The sequence below is a fragment of the Acartia tonsa genome, chromosome 4 (assembly GCF_053477335.1).
Source record: "Acartia tonsa isolate MP-2025a chromosome 4, ASM5347733v1, whole genome shotgun sequence".
NCBI lineage: Eukaryota > Metazoa > Arthropoda > Copepoda > Calanoida > Acartiidae > Acartia > Acartia tonsa.
In genome coordinates this window covers 29072588-29089499 of record NC_137263.1, presented here as the reverse complement: position 1 = coordinate 29089499, position 16912 = coordinate 29072588, and the positions used below count along the sequence as shown (strand labels likewise).

Here is a 16912-nt window from a genome sequence, read left to right as displayed (position 1 = left end):
AAAATCACTTCAAACAAGGATTACAACATCCTTAATCTTACATCAGACTAAGAGACAAGCGAACCTTAGCATTTTTTAGAGTTTCGGCAATAAATAGTCAGAATGTTAATTTATAAGTCTTAAATTGCATCTAAATTTGTTAAAATTACTTAAATAAAATGTACTGTTTATGTATAAGATCATACTTTTGTGAATTGATTATAGAATTGTTTGCTTCTAACATTGAACTTTGTTGTCCTATGAATAATTTTTCCAAAAACCAGATGGATAGAATAATTATATTATATAAAAAAAAATTCCAAAAGTTTTTAAAATCAACATGTTTTAGATGGACCTATGGACTTTCTGGTAATGATTATATAGTTCCTACGCTTTCTAAATCGTATTATTTGTAAATAGAATGTTTAATGTCTGAATAAAAATGATGTAGAATGTACATGGTGTATGAAAAATAAGTCCCTGATAATAGGATTTAAATGCATAAGATCAATTATCTTCCCCCAAAAACTTTCCCTCGACCCTTCCCACTCCTTTGTCAATACTGCCCCCTTTCACCACAAGAGTGCAAAAATGCAAACTTTGATTATTTCTAATTTTCACCACTATATATTCAAGGTGCATATTCGCGTTTTACTCCTTTATTTCCCAACTAGCGGCTACGCCCCTAGAGGCCTCTAGGGGCACTTGAGGAGGGAGGAGTTGGATTGGATAACCCAATTTCTTATTTTAGATTTTAAATGAAAAAGTAAAAAAATTTGGAGAGGGGGGGGGGATTTTGTTTGTTTTTTTTCTGGGTGGGGGGTCCAAACAAATAGACATCCTGTTACTTTATTATATTGCCCTCTCTCTCTCTCTCTCTCTCTCTCTCTCTCTCTCTCTCTCCATATAAATCTCTTTCTCTTCCCCCCTCTCTCTGTCACTTTTTTTCTGTTTCTGTCCCTCTAAAAACTCTGTTTGTATGTGGTTTGTTTGAAAAGATAAAGTTTAAATAAACATGCATTCCCATATAAACGACCCCTTAAATAGTGGATGTAAATATTCATTTATTTCCCTGGTATCTCATTTATATCCCTGGTATGATTTTAGAAGATTTTTAATTTTTTTTGGAAGATTTTATAATTTTTATTAATTACTAAAAGAAAGAAAAATTATACCAGGGAAATAAATGAAATTTAAAAACCAAAATTAAACCACATTTTACTAGCATAAAAATTGAGTTTTTGTTTAAATGAGAATGATATTCCTGTCCAGTTTTTTGTTTAGGAATGAATATTTCTTACCCGAGGGAATAAATGATGGACCGATAGGTCATCATTTATTCCGTGAATAAATGATGACCTATCGGTCCATCATTTATTCCCTCGGGTAAGAAATATTCATTCCTAAACAAAAAACTGGACAGGAATACCCCATTCTTTCTTGTGCGTATTTTATCCGCATCTCAAGCCATTATTCTAATAATAAAGCAGAGTATTAGTGAGACAAAAACTTGACAATTCAGTATAATCATGCTGTATCGTTTTAGATAAAAGAATTTATAGATGACATTTTTTTAAATAGCATGTCTTTAAAACTAGAAGAAAAAAAGTTATTATTAGAGAAGCTTTTAGATTAGAACAGCAAAGGGAAAAGGAATCATAATATACACACTTACGGAAATAGTAAGTAAAGATGATCAGTGGTCATTGAATCTTCAATCAAAATTCAATCAATCTATCATTCATGACAACTGAGAAAATATATTTTAGAGCAGTAAAGAAAAACCGAGTAGTAGTGAATTGGTCAATAAAGTTTTCACAAAATTTCAGCCTTTTATCTTAAAGGGACTGTGAACGTAAATTTTTCTCATCTTAATATCAAATCTTAACATTACCTCATTCATAATATCTCACAGATAGAGCAAAACGCGCTTTTGTTTGCTTAAAAAACGGCTTTTTCCGACGATTTTTATAAGGTACGGTGAAAGGAAGAAATTTTCCGTATTATATAAAATGTGCATTAAATTGCTTTTTTCTCCCATTATAGCTAAAATTAAACTTTTTCACATAGTTCTAGATTTTTACTAACAGTTAAGCTGGCTTTTAACATAATCCTTGCTTTAATCCAATGTATAGTTACTTAGAAATTGATAAAATAAGCAATATTTTTTTATTGAAAACCAAATACAATAACAAAGCCAGAAACAGGTTTTTTATTAGTATCCAATTAACTTTAAATGGCCCATCTCTCGCCCACCTTTAATTACAAATTTGTAAATAATAAAGACGAAATATTTCTTTATAAACAGTCTGATAAAAGTGTAAACTAATTCTCCAAAGTGGGTTATTTATTGTTCAACACAATAAAAAAGGATATTATTATTTTATATAACCTATGAGATTCAACCCTTTGTAGACAGTGTGGTATTTTTTTTGTCAATAATACGAATTTAAAATATGTCTTTATTACCTAACTACTAAGTTATAAAAAAACGAATTGGCAATTTTATAGCATAAAATAAATCCTTAACAGTAAGTAAATTGTTTCAACTATATATGACAAGTTAAATATCCCTACAAACATTATAAGAAACAAAAACGTTCAGATTTTCCCTGTTTTTTCCTTTTTCCCTCTCAAAATACCATAAAATCAAGGCATTATTTCTGGATATTTTTGTGAATAGGACTTTTTTGGTTGATCAGTGTAGTGAAATGTGCTTAGTAAATGTTAAGATTTGATAATCAGATGAGAAATTTTTACGTTCACACTCCCTTTAAATAGGAGAAAAAGAAAAACACCTTTCTCCTAGAAAACATAGATGTCTTCTAGAGCATTACAGACTGGCTGAATAAGTGAGTTAGAAGTAAATGTTAAGCAATCAAGAAAATTCAATCGTCTATCTATAATAGCAGCGGAGTAAATCAAATTTTTCCAAGAGAAATCAAATGACCAACAGATCATTACCGACTGACGGACCAAGCAAGTATATACTGGATGCTAATTGGTGTAGGGAAAAATATTTCAGCCGTCTATCTCGAATAGCAGACGAGAAAAATATGTTTCCCACTAAACGTTGGTGACAGACAGACAGTTCCAATTATAAAAAGCCTTGTTACTAAAATAATGCTTAAACGATAATTTTGTTTGAATATTTAGTTGGTTTATACAGCTTACTATGTAGTATACATATTTATCTATTCTCGAGTACGTCTGTAATCCTATAATGTCCAACATCCCATATTTCTAGCAAACAATTCTAACTTCTAGCGACAAGATAACTTATTCCTTAAACACAGTGGTAAATTTCTGAAGAAATTCAAAATTTCAAACATTACTATTAACATGGAAATTGTGTTAAAAAAGTACGGCAAAATAAATAACAAGAACTACAGATAGATGGAATGATAGCATATAAGTTAGCGTAAGTGAGTGTGACGGTTCGAGGACGAACAGGCGGAGAGAAAATAGTTACATAGAAGCTGCATTACCAGAAATTACAAAATTTGGAAGGTAATCTATTGATTCAAGTTTGGTTGTGGACTATATCATAACTAGATATATTGTTGAACTCTTGGCATTAAAACATGATATGTAGTCTACTCACAGTGCGTATGAAGGTGCTATGACTTTTGTGTCAGAACCTAAAGTGGGACATAGTGCATTTCATTACTCTAGGTTAGGTATCTTCATTTCACTTTTCAAAAAAATGTAAAATGCAGCCGTTTTTGAGAAAATTAGATTTGAAAATTTCAAGTTCAATTTTCATCCACTAGGAGTTACCGCATAATCATGACAAGAAAAGGTTATTTATTTAAATTTTTTAACAACTTTGCTTTTATGAAGTCTGTCATAAAACCTCTCTATATATGATTTATTTAAGGCTGAATTTCCGTGACCTTAGCAAAGCAACTGATAAAAAAGACATTAATTAACTCACTTCAGGAGTGGTTTTATGAAGAACTTTATAAAAGCAAACTTGTTCAAAATTTTAAATAAATAATCTTTGCTTTTTTGTCATGATTATGCGGAAACTCTTAGTGGATGAAAATTTAACTTGAAATTTTCAAATCTATTTTTTTTTTAAAACGGCTGCATTTTAGATTATATTATAAAGTGAAATGAAGTTACCTTACCTAGGGTAATAAAATGCACTATATCCCAATTTAGGTTCTGACACAAAAGTCAAAGCACCTTCATATGCACTGTGTACTGTTAAGGTGAATTTGTAGCCAGTTAAAAGGAACATTCAAACAAAGGTCTTACAAATACAATCGTTGGGTTGATTTATGTAAGGATTCCCAAGGAGGTTCAGTCTTGTTGATATATTTTTTTATGTACAGTATTTTCTTAACTTAAAAAAACAGAAAGTTTAATTATTGCCCTATAGTGTACATATATTGAATGTATACATGTATGTTTTATTCGTAAAAACTGGTAAACTTTTCTATTTCACGCTTGGAATTGTTGTGGGCAAATTTTCCTAAAAGTTGTGAGAAGTTTGTGCCAGCGAGATTCTCGGCCACCTTCCCGCCCACTCTGAAATAAAATAAATATTTAGAAATTAAATAGATCAGAATTCAGGGGGTTGAAAATTGAAACGTGCACAGAAACCTTTCAATCTTTTTTGGTGTTGCGATAATAAGACAAAGGTATGCTTAGATATTGAATCACCAACAATGATATAATCATACTCTATTAGTAAAATTTTAACCCGCGATCGTGGCTCAAAACGTAGCGCATCCGCTCGTCGTCGGGAAGGTAATAGATTCGAATCTCGGACAAACACCGCGTATAACTAAAGACGTTAAAAATGATTCATACTGCTGCTATGTCAAGTGCGTGACATAAATAGTAAGAGTATGGGGATCGCCTTGGCCCATAAACAGAATCAAAGGATTGGTTGTCTGTTGGATGTTACTAAACCTAATATCCATGGATGTTAGAGTATCGCATCCCATTACACGCGGATGATGCTCTGGATTCTCTAGATGATCATTTAAAAATTGAAGGAGAATCCCGCCCTTACGAGGTAATAGTAGGTAAAGTAAATTGTTTGACCAACGAGTAAGAATTTTATGCACGACTGGTGATTTTGAATTAAAGCTTTTCACATTACACGATCGTTACATTTTGGTAAATAGAATTTATATTTGGCCTAAATGAAGCTAGGTCATCATGGAAGAGTTGGTACAGATGGAATATTTCATCTAATTATAAAGTACAACAATTCTGTTTTTCCTTACTTTTTGGATAAAAACAATAAATTTTGCACATAAATTAATGAAAACAATTATCTGGTTTTAACAAGACTGCAGTGAAAGGGGGAAAGTTTGCAATGTGAGTGATTTATTGTGGTAAAAAAAGTTTATTCATAGTTATTTGGTGCACAATCACATTATTATTTTTTCCATTTGACATGTGTAAATATAGTACACGTGTCTAAAATTGCAGATTGAGAATATTGGTTGAAAAATTTGTACACTGCTAGTTTAAACCAACCAATCAAATTCTAATTATAGCTGAAGTACTTTAATGGTCGGACGGAGTGCCCAAGTAATAAAGTAGCTGTGCTACTTCTGTGTATTTTGTAAATGCATTTCGACGTAGTATGTTAGAATTATTATATTGTATAGTATAAGCCAATAATTTTATTTGAAAGCCCTTGAAATATTTGTAAAAGTTAGAATCACTCTGGGAGAAGAATTGCATTCTGGTGTAACCTCAACAATTTGGTGTCCCATTCTTATAGTACAATTTTCTCATTAGTTGAAAATAATTAATACTATTGTCCATACATATATTTTGTTTTTTATCCTATAAGCATTTATGTGTAATATTTTATCATATACATAAAGAAAGTTAAATATTAATTTATTGAAACAGCAGTAAACTATCGTTTAATTAAATCAAATGTTTTTAACGTATCAGGAATTTTTTCATCGCAAAAAGGATTCAAGTTTTTTAATTTTAATCTGCTTTCTGAATCTTATTCTTGATGAAAGGTATTTTAATAAAGGAAGCTGATTTGATAAATTTCATTGTTTCATTTCATTTTTTGTTTATGCTAACTTCAAGAACTGGTCTTTTTGCGTCAATAATTACACACACAAAATTGCTCTCCCCTTTTAAACTATCTCTTCCTGTCCTGTCTTATTAAACTCTATCTTTAAACTATTGCAACTCTCACTCCACTCCCCCCCGACCCCTCCCCCCCCCCCCCAACAAACCCAACCTTGATGATCCCCCGCGTCATTTTCTATTTTCCAACCAAATATCATTTACTAAGTATATTTGCGATTACTTTTATTTAATGAAATCTTCCAATTTTTAACATGTACAAAACGGCCTGCTTAATTGCTTCAAGATCCATGTCAGATCTATATAGGAAATAAATGTCTATAAACGAGCTCAAGTTTTCCAAGGAATATATGATTAAAACTCATAGTGCTCCAATAATCCATAATAAACTCTCATTGCCCAGAACGATAAGACCCATTATTTTACTTTATTAAAAATAAATTAATTTTTTTCATTTCATGTTGCTATTTACCTTATATTGATGTATTTAATTTCTAATCATAAAAAAGAAAATTTAAATTTATAATATGATAAATTTAAGAAAACTATGTTTTAAAAGAATTCGATTGTGGCGACATTTTGTGTGTTCAAATATTAAACTAAAATTGTAATCATCATCATTAACCCTTTGGTGATGGTAATGTAAAGAAAAAAATATAATTTAAAAAAATCTTTTAAAAATCATTTAATTTATTAAATATTTACTTTCTTTTAGATAGTAATGCCGGGTGAGGAAAATAGATTTATTGAGAAATAGATATGCATATAGAAAACTAGCCAATAGGGAGATAATTATATCGAGCCAACTCTAGTAATTTCATATTTGAGTGTTCATAAAGTTTAAATGATCAACTGGCTCTTCCTGTCATTTACAGCAAATGTAAAAGTGAGACCGCTAGCAAATTATGAAAATAAATATAAAAAAGCATATAATCTTTAATAGAATACTAATAAAAGATAAAATTTACTTCAATTAAATTGAAAAGTCAAGGACACAAGGATAATTGTGCGATAAGAAACAATGAAGAGGCCGGTATTGTCTTCGACACCAAATTTTCTTATTGATCTTGTATACAGTGACTATAAAAACAAGGTGGATAGATGGACATACTGTGAAATGGCTGAAAAAGATAACTTAATCATTGGAAAAGGAATTTGATCATGAGTTATACCTGTACAAATTGTTTAACAAAATTGGATTCTATATTTGCTTCAGCAGAAAATTTTCCTGGCTTTTACTAGCTCGGACAAAGTTCAAAATTTAACAAACTAAAATATGAAACTAATAATTTTAAACTTTTAGAACAGATGCGTTCAGAATTGGGAGTGGATACAACACCCTAGGGATCTACGCACCTACATCCCCTTGGTGCAGCTAAGGGGCGTGTTAAGTAAAAAAAAAAGTCATGAGACCCTTAAAATTATGGGTTGTGTGAATTAAAATCTTTAAATTAAAAAAGTCTGCCTCGTCTTGCCTGTCTGAATAAATTAATATATTTGAGTATATTTTATGATGTTCAGCCTATTATGTATATTACCTTGACGACATGTTTTATTAGCAAAACACCCAAAAGCTTTTTTTTATAGTAAATGCTTATTAGTAGCCGAATAAATGACAATTCCCGCATTACGAACTGACGCACAGACAGATAAGGGAGTGTAGACCCACTGCATATGAATCAAATTAAATAACGATTGAATTATTAATTGAGTAAAAGTAAATCCAAATCTTTTAAAATATCGGGTGCATAGCCTAACCAAATACAAACATCAGTATAATGTTAATATGAACACAAATATGTAGTACAGTTTTTCACTTTTCATCAGCTTTTATCACCCATCAGGGAGGGAGGGGACTATGGACTGCAAATTACCCAAAGTTTTATAATTATGTGTTTTCATTAGTTAGCTTTACAAATTTGGGTACTTTTATTGAATCTTAGCTGCTGGTTTCAAACAAGCAAAGTCCAAACTTTTCAACATATGATTTTGATCAACCAAAGGGGATATTTTGTTTATCATCCATGGATAAGTACATAAACTTATTGTCTTGTCCCTAAAGATTCCTGTCTTTGATACAGAGGTAAAGTAATTATCTAATTGCAAGATAAAGCAGGTCACACTTATTTACACACATACACCCAACCACACACACATACACATACACACACACAAATATACACATATGCATTTTCTTTAAAGTTATGAATAAACAATATGACAGCATTCATAAGTAGAGAATCAAATTATTCCTATAGCATTAAAAACAGATTTAAGAAAAGGTTAAATATAGAGCTGAGCTGGATCTTTAAATCACAGCGATGCCTTTAGTGAGCTGATTTGAAAACGGCTCACCTAATATCGACCTTCAAATCAAAATGGCAGTGGGGAGCCGGAAAATACTTTGAAAACACCCACCACTGCACCGGCCCAATGGCATCGCAAAATGAATACTGCCACTGAGATCGTCGGTGTTTCCAGCTCACCACTGCCATATTGCTTGAAAGATCCATGTTTTATTGGCAGCACTATTAGTGGCATCGACATTGGCAGTAGGCAGCACTAAATGATTTAAAGATCTAGCTCCAGTAGAATTTTTACATAATAAGTAGTATATCTGAAATAATATCAGTGAAATACTTTAATTTCATTTATTTACCTCATATTTGAATATTATTTAATCTAATGGCTATTATTTTTAAAAAATAAAGGTATTTGTTTGTTTGTATTACAATAGAACAAAAAGATTATATTTTTACCTCCTGATAAAAAAAAACATTAATATATATTTTTTATTTTTCTATTGTGTTATATAAAGTACGTAATGTTCTCAACAAACCTACATTACATAGATATAATTAAAATCATAAGAAATAATACTAGAACCAGTAATGGGTTTCTAAAAAAAATGAGAAATACCTGTTTTGCCATTTATAAAGTTGTTGGCAATGTAGAGATAGATGAATATGGTCACGGAATCTTATCCATTTTATCCAAATCTCAGATTATCTAAAAATATAAGGAATAATTATTTTGAAATAGCATTCACGATTTCAAGTTAACGGGACAATTATTTCATTATAAAATGTGCGGTTTTAAAAAAAGCAAAATGTTTCAAGTGAATTAATCTCTAATATGAAAATTGCCAAATAATATATCAACATTTTAAAATTACAGACTGATACACACTTGGTTGTAGAAAAGCTTCAAGTTAAAGAAGACATGATTTACTAACATTAAACATAAGCTTCGCTAAACAGCAGAAATATTTGGCTGTGATTATTTTCTAATGATTACCCAGACAATTCCCATGTTGGCAATCTATACGAATATGCACAATTAAGGAATATTCAGAATAAATATTATCTTCAAATCTATGTATATATTATATAAAGCTCACCCTCTAACTTATTAATACTGTAACTATACTAGTGGCTTCGAGAGCAGAAATCAAGGAAAGTTGCACTACATGTTATTGTTATTTTTTCTTTTTTGGGAGGAGTTTGGAGGGTGTCCCACCAACAACCCCAAAAAAATAGCTTAAAAGCTACACTGTAAAGCTACATCTGTTCAGGGGTTAGCGAGATCATTCGATACACACAGACAGATTCACACACACAGACAAGAACGTATGACAAATCAAAACGTTTCTTAAAAATTCCTAAAATCTCTTTTTTTTATTAGCTACTCTATCGTTTAATTTTATTCGTCGGCCTGTCAGTCTGTCTGACTGTGCAAGTGCATGATGAACATCAAGTATAATATGATTTAGTGCAATTTAACATTTTTGCGATTATAAACTTAAAATAATTTTAACTTTATATAACAGAGAATTAATTAATAATATAGGTAAGACAACACTTTTATAAATATAAAAAATCAATATAAGATATCTGGTCAACACTTAATCTCCTTATCCCAAACTTATAATAGAAATATATAATCCTCTTTCCTCTAAATCTTTAATAATCTAAAAAGTTGAATGAGGAGAAGGTTACTACTAACTATTCTAGAAAACTATTTTCTTTTAAAACTTAAAAATTTAGATTTTCGAACAACTTATTTTTTTCAACGACAAAAATTTTTGATCAAAATTAATTTCCTTCCTTGTCAACTAAAAAGTTAAACATGTTAAACTTTAAGAAAAGTTGGATATTTGACCTTTATTGTATGGAATTTTACTACAATAAACTTTGAAACTTATGAATAAAAAAAAACTAAATGTCCTTTTATCTATAAGTGTTTAAACAACATAGAACCAAATATAAAATAAATTTCGTCCATTCACAAATCAAAGGATGCTCTGTTGACTTTTGAGTATATAAAAAATGTAAGGTGGTAAACAAACACCTCACTTGTTGTCTGAAGTACACCAACCCCCCACCTCCCTCAATTTTGATTCAAGGAGGTTGCGAATATTTTCCGCAAAACCCTGTGTTTGGTATCGAGTAAATATAACCAAAAATTAAGATACTCGGAATTCAATACGAACAGGAAAACCATATTTTTGCCATAGGAATATAGTTTTAACCCTACCCAGGACCTATTAGAAGCTACATTTTAAAGCAGAACCATATCGGTTTATCGGGTAGTGATATTCTCGGTACAGACAGACACAAAGACATACAACCCATCACTTTTATATAAGAATGTATTTATTATTTTAAATATTTCCTTTTAATTACATTTCCTTGTATATAAGACAAATCTAGAATCTTCTGTACAGAAGAGGAAAAAGTTTTAAAAAATGTTAGCTAATGGGAAGGGAGAAATATATAGGGAAAAGGTCCACAGGTTATTTATGCTTGACTGACTCTATGTGTGCACTGCACAGTTCAAGATTGTCAACATTTATCTGCAATATTTGTATTAATTGTACCACATCTTGTACTAAATATACTTGTACACTTTTAAACAACAACAAAGAGATAAGACAACTTTATTATTTGTTGCGGCCCTAACTTACTAATTAATCTTTGGAGGTATGATTCTTATACATAATAAGCGAAGAAAAAAATATTTAAACTGTTAAAAACCAGATCCAGTAATGCTTATAATTTAACTTTGATAACCTTATTTATTAGCATTTTGAAAGGCCAAGCTCTAATAATTATCAGTTTATAAATACTTTTATATGATTTTAGAACATTTATAAAAGATTTCTTCTGTAACTTGTAAGTTTAATAATCCTATCCTTATACTAAAGTAACAGGATGTCTGTGTGTCTGTCTGTGTGTCTGTGTGTGTGTCTGTGTGTCTGTACCGAAGGATCTCGCTAACCGCTGAACCGATCGGGTTCTCCTTAACAGGGTAGCTTCTCATAAGTCCCGGAAAGGTTTATAACTATTTTGGGGCAGGGTACCACCACCCTCCCAAGAGAAATGACAAAAAAATCAAAAAAATTTCAAATTTAGAGGAGACTTCAACGTCAAATAAGATGGTATCGTACATAAAAAATTAACTTTAACAAACAACAACATTTAAAGTGCCACTAGAGGCCTCTAGGGGCGTAGCCGCTAGTTTTTTATAAAGCGAAGCTTTTATGCATTTAGGGTAATTTTGTGACATATTTGCATAGAAGTTTTTAAAACTTCTAGTAAATATTCAATATTAAATAGGCTGTCACTCAATATTTGTTTGTCACTTTAATGGATGTTGTCATCCTAGTTTTATTGAGGACTATTGAAGTAAAACTAGACTACAAACAACTTACTACCATCAACTTCCAAGATTAATCTCAAACTTTATGCAACAACTTTTTAAGAGAAATGTTTTTCTACATTTAGGCTAGTTCGTCTGGCCATATGTTGGTCTGTCCGAAACAAATAACTTTATTTAGATATGTTGGAAAATTGCGTCTGGAAGATTTAAAACTTTGTATAAGGGTTTTGAAAAATAAAGATATTCCTAACTGCGAGCAATTACTTTGAAAGTCCGTGCTTCTAAAATAAGGTCATTTTATAGCATGTATATTTTTGACATGGTGATTCCAAAGACGATTTTCACAATTTTGTAAGTTTAGTATCTAAAATTGAATTTTATGTCCATAGCATCCTGCATTAAATGTTACGCCAAGTAAATATTTAATTTGTTTTTAATTTTCTAAAAAATATCATATTAATTTGTCGCTTAGATGTTGTCATCCTTGTTATTATCATCATTCATAATTACTCTTATAGAACATTACTTAATATTTAGTCTTTTTTGTACGTTTTCATAAATATTTTATTAGCTAAAAAATTCCACATAAACAAGGATAAACATGTCCATAAGTAGAGCAGCAGTAACTAAATAACTATAGCAAGTATAATAAAAGATTTCAAAGTATGATAATGTGCTAGGATACCTCAATCCTTACATAAAAGTAGCAAGATGTCTGTGTGTGTGTAGCGAAGGAAATCGCTAACTGCTGCTCTGATATGGTTCTCCTAAGCAGTGAATCTTCATATAGGAAGGTTTATCTATATACTAAAGTAACAGGATGTTTGTGTGTTTGTTTGTACCGAAGGATCTCGCTAACCACTGAACCGATCGGGTTCTCCTTAACAGGGTAGCTTCTCATAGGTCCCGGGAGGTTTATAACTATTTTCTTGGGGGGTGGGACACCCCCAACCCCTCCCCCCCCCCAAAAAAAAAATTCGGCCCCCCAAAATTTTTTTTTACTTTATCTTTTAAAATCTAAAATAAGAAATTGGGTTATCAAATTCCACTCTCCTCTCCTCAAGTGCCCCTAGAGGCCTCTAGGGGCGTAGCCGCTAGTACTTAACTATTTTCAGAAAGGGTACCTTTACCCTACCAAGAGAAATTGCCCCTAAAAATTCAACTCCCCAAAATTTTTTTCTACGAGCGATGCCGCGAGTTTATATATAAATAATGTACATATGTAAAAGGAAATTCCAAATCACCTTTAAAAACATCAATATCTCTCATAGACCTAAGCAAGGTATAACATAACCTAATTTAAAAGTATTTTATATATAAATGTCTTATGAATTTATCTTTTAATTAATCTAAACCTTTTTTTAAATAAAAGGAATCAATAGGTTTTCTTCATACAACGTAATGTTTTTTTTCAAAATAATTTTATTCTTATTGTAGTTTTTGCTTACCTTGCATCTTCATTTCTAAATTTTTGTAATGCGTCTCTCTAGTTCTAAACTCTTTTTCATTCATTTCATTTTCCTTCTTTATCTGAAATTAATCTTTTATAAATATTTTCTTTTATGAATTAAAGCCATTAAAAACAAAGCTTTTTTATGCTTAGTCCATCCGTAAGTTTATAATGGTTATAGCTATGTTTGTTAATTTCGACATCATTCTATTGATAACTTTTAGCATTAAGATTATGTAACTGTATTGGAAAGGGAGTGTTCCTTGAGTCCTTTCGTCGTGCTCTTTGTAAAAATCTCTTATGCTCTTCAAACCTTACTCCGCTTAATCAGAAAAGACGACATTTTCTTTAATTTTACCTCCGATAGTGCGGCATTGTTGTGCGAGAGTTTGTTGTTGTTCTCCGCGAGCGCCTTTCTCCTTTGTTTATCGGAGAATGCAAAAAACGGATGTGTGTTTGATTGTTAGAACCCTGAAGTAAGTCTGTCCTGCTTGCATGAGACGTAACCCAGGTATTGATTATTACATGCGTGCTGAATATAAGGCCTAATTGCAATTGAATTCTTTCGATGAGTAAAGAGCAAATTATTCCTTTGTTTATTTAATGAAAAGACCAATTGTGCCTATTTAACCTGATAATTTCATGTATTACGCTTAAGAATGATGTTTTGTATTTATTTAAATCAATTATGATCATTTTATGTTTGTCTGATCTGATTATCGCATTTATATGTATTTTTTTAACAGATGTAATTTATATTTTTAGGTCATTGGTTTTCATCTTGAAATACAAACATTCGTAAACCTTCTGGTATTCCATTCTCATCGGACAGCAAGTAGTGGATGGATTGTCTATCAGCGGTTTGACTGAATGTAAAAGATCTCAAGTTAAATCACGGCTATACAGTAACAGTTTATAATCTAGAAAGTTTATCGACTAAGACATGCTGATAGTTTAGCTGTTAACTTCATTTTTTCTAATGCGAAAATAATTATCCTTCCATCTTGATTTTTGTATTGCTTCCCCACGTTTTCTGCTTAAATTGTAAACTAAATATACCTAAATAATTTATTTCTTAAAATTACATAGTTCCATATAGTTATTCTGAGGAATAAATTAATTTAGCAAAAAAAATGTTATTTATTGATATATAAGTAAAAGTTAAATGAAATATAAAATACTGCGACATAGAGGCAGGGATAAGGAATGGGAAACATAGGAAAATATTATTTCAGGCCTATTTCAAGCCTAGGCCTAATAAACCAGTTTTGGGATGGCGCAGTGGTTCGTCCTAAACGCTAATGAAAAAGCTGTGTGTGTGTGTGTAGATAAAGTATAGAATCAAATTCAGGTAGCTAGTTTAAAGTAAAAAACATAACTTTTTATAAACTTATATATTAATGGCTTTTGTTAAAATGAAGTTTTTTCTCTCCCAAAATTTTTTTATCTTTTACTTTGGTAATTTGAACTGTCAGAAAGCTATCGTTGGGTTTCCCTCAGACAGATTTTAGTTTGTATTATTTGCATTTTTATTAATGAGTAAAAATTTTATTTGAAAATTTCATTGCTAATTAAAATTCAAAATAAATAAATAAATATGCACTTAGGTAACATTCTATCAAGTTCTTTGGATACTATTATGTAATGATATATTTGTACTGTGTTGTATTGTACAAATATTAGGGTTAATGTGTTGTATCAATTCCGTATTAAATTTTTAAAATTCAAAATACAACATCTAATTTATAAACTACCAAATGAAAATTCCTAGCTACCTTCTTTCCAAAAAAATAATCCCATTATTTTTGTTTTTTCTATATGGCCCTTTTTTAATGTTTAACTCTTAGCAGATTTAATAATTAAACTAATGTGATCTAACACCATTTATATTTATTTTTTCGTAGCAGACAAATCATTATTTTTTCTAGAATTGTCTGCTTCTAAAATTTCCCCCAATTGGTGATTGGTTGATACAAAACAAGCCAAAATCACAGAACACTATTGGTTTAGAGCGGTAGCCAATATGAGCCGTCCGCCAGTAAGGTCATTAAATTAGGCAAAAGGTAAAAGTTGCATGATCCCTTTCAAAACCAGGCCGAGACCTAATTTATGGCCAGGTTTCCTATCCCTTATCCCTGCATAGAGGAGGAAAAGAATTACCAACAAAAACTTTTAACGATATTTCTAACAATTTTTATTTTCTATGACCATAATTTTGAGTCAAGATACATTTTACTTTTATACCTACAAGCAGCTGCGCACCTTATATCTCGGGACTACTTTTTGATAGCCTTAAAACTTCTTAAGATTCAAATCTAAAAGTGATAGATCATACAGCCATCCTGGGATCTATCTGAAACCTACCTAAAAGGGAGAACTCAATCGGTAAACGCTTAAAATCATTTGCTTAGCCGTTTATTATATATGACTCTGAAGCAATATACAACCATAAATCCATTGTTAATATACTTTAAAATCTGTTCACACTAAAGAATCAACAAAATAAGCCTTTTTATAGTATAAAAACCATAACCTATATTATAACATAACATATTTATATTTGAAGAAAACTTTTTGGTTAATTTTTAAAAGTATAATTTCTGTATAAGAGAAACCATACTTAATTGTGAAAGAAACATTTTTTTAAAATCCTCTCACAAATTCATGCCTATTTTATTCTGTTTCTGTACTTCAACATTACCAAGTATAATCATTGTACTGTATAATGTATGTATGTGCAAAGCTCATTTTTATCTATTTAAATTAAAGTTTGTATGCACCGTTGGTGTGTGCAAGTAGAATTAATGGATACTTCCTGAATTAGTCAGAATGAAGTTATACGAACCTAGTAAAAGTGTCTGACTCTGATTAAGACGTAAAAAATATTAGCCAATGAGAGGCCAGAATACACCATAATAATTAACCAATGGTAAAATTTATTTATAACTTGCGGACAGCAAGATACACCAAAAATGATTATCTATCTTACTTATAATTAAACTAGAGGCCAACCATTTCTTTCTAAGGGCGATTTCTCTTAGGAGAGTGGTGGTAATCTCCCCCCTCCCCAAATATAAACCTTCCAAGGACCTATAAAAGGAGAATCATATCGGTTTCATAAAAGGTATGATCTAAAGGTGGTTCCACATGTCTTAATATAAAAAGCATTAAGAATTATTTGAAACAATTCAGTTCCTCATTTAAAGTCTTTGGATGGTTTAAGGCTATTTACTTCCCCTTCCTACACTATGGCCACCAGTTAATTAACTAAGTGAACGTTTTAATTAGAATTTGATATATTAATCAAATTAGCAATCATACAATAGAAGTATAAAGCTTGTAGTTGGATATTTAAATCAAGAAATTAGAGCTGTTACTGAGAAATTAGTTTATTAATGCATGTTTGACTTAAATAATGCATTTGATAATTAAAGGCAACAAAAATATAATTATTCAACATTACATTCAGTGCAAATAGAAATTTCAACAAACATTTCACACATTTTAAACCATTCAAAAATCTGAAATATTATTTGTACAATAAAAATTGCAATGTTTGGTTGTTTGTCAAATAAGATCTTTAACAGGACTAGGATAATAGGTCTAAACTTTGAAAGAATCTTCTTATTGGTCCTATACATGTTTTAGGCTATTTTGGAGGTGGATAAAATTAAAATTTTTTCTTCACCGCCAACATTTCTTCATTTCTTTTTTCTGTATGTTTGTATATTGGTATCAAAAGAT

At 30.6% G+C, this 16912-nt stretch overlaps 1 protein-coding gene across 1 annotated transcript in view; it reads right to left on the bottom strand.

Annotated features, from left to right (window-relative positions):
- The window catches only part of LOC145318095 (putative protein phosphatase 2C T23F11.1), a 37379-nt gene extending 24129 nt beyond the window's left edge, over nucleotides 1-13250 (bottom strand). Inside the window, exons 1-3 of the mRNA XM_080159440.1 lie at nucleotides 13167-13250; nucleotides 8977-9066; nucleotides 4462-4515 (exon numbers count right to left, since the gene is read on the bottom strand). Coding sequence (XP_080015566.1) covers nucleotides 4462-4515; nucleotides 8977-8988 — 66 coding nt within the window. The 5' untranslated portion in view covers nucleotides 8989-9066; nucleotides 13167-13250. The remainder of the gene's footprint in view (nucleotides 1-4461; nucleotides 4516-8976; nucleotides 9067-13166) is intronic.
- Nucleotides 13251-16912: the final 3662 nt, after the last annotated feature.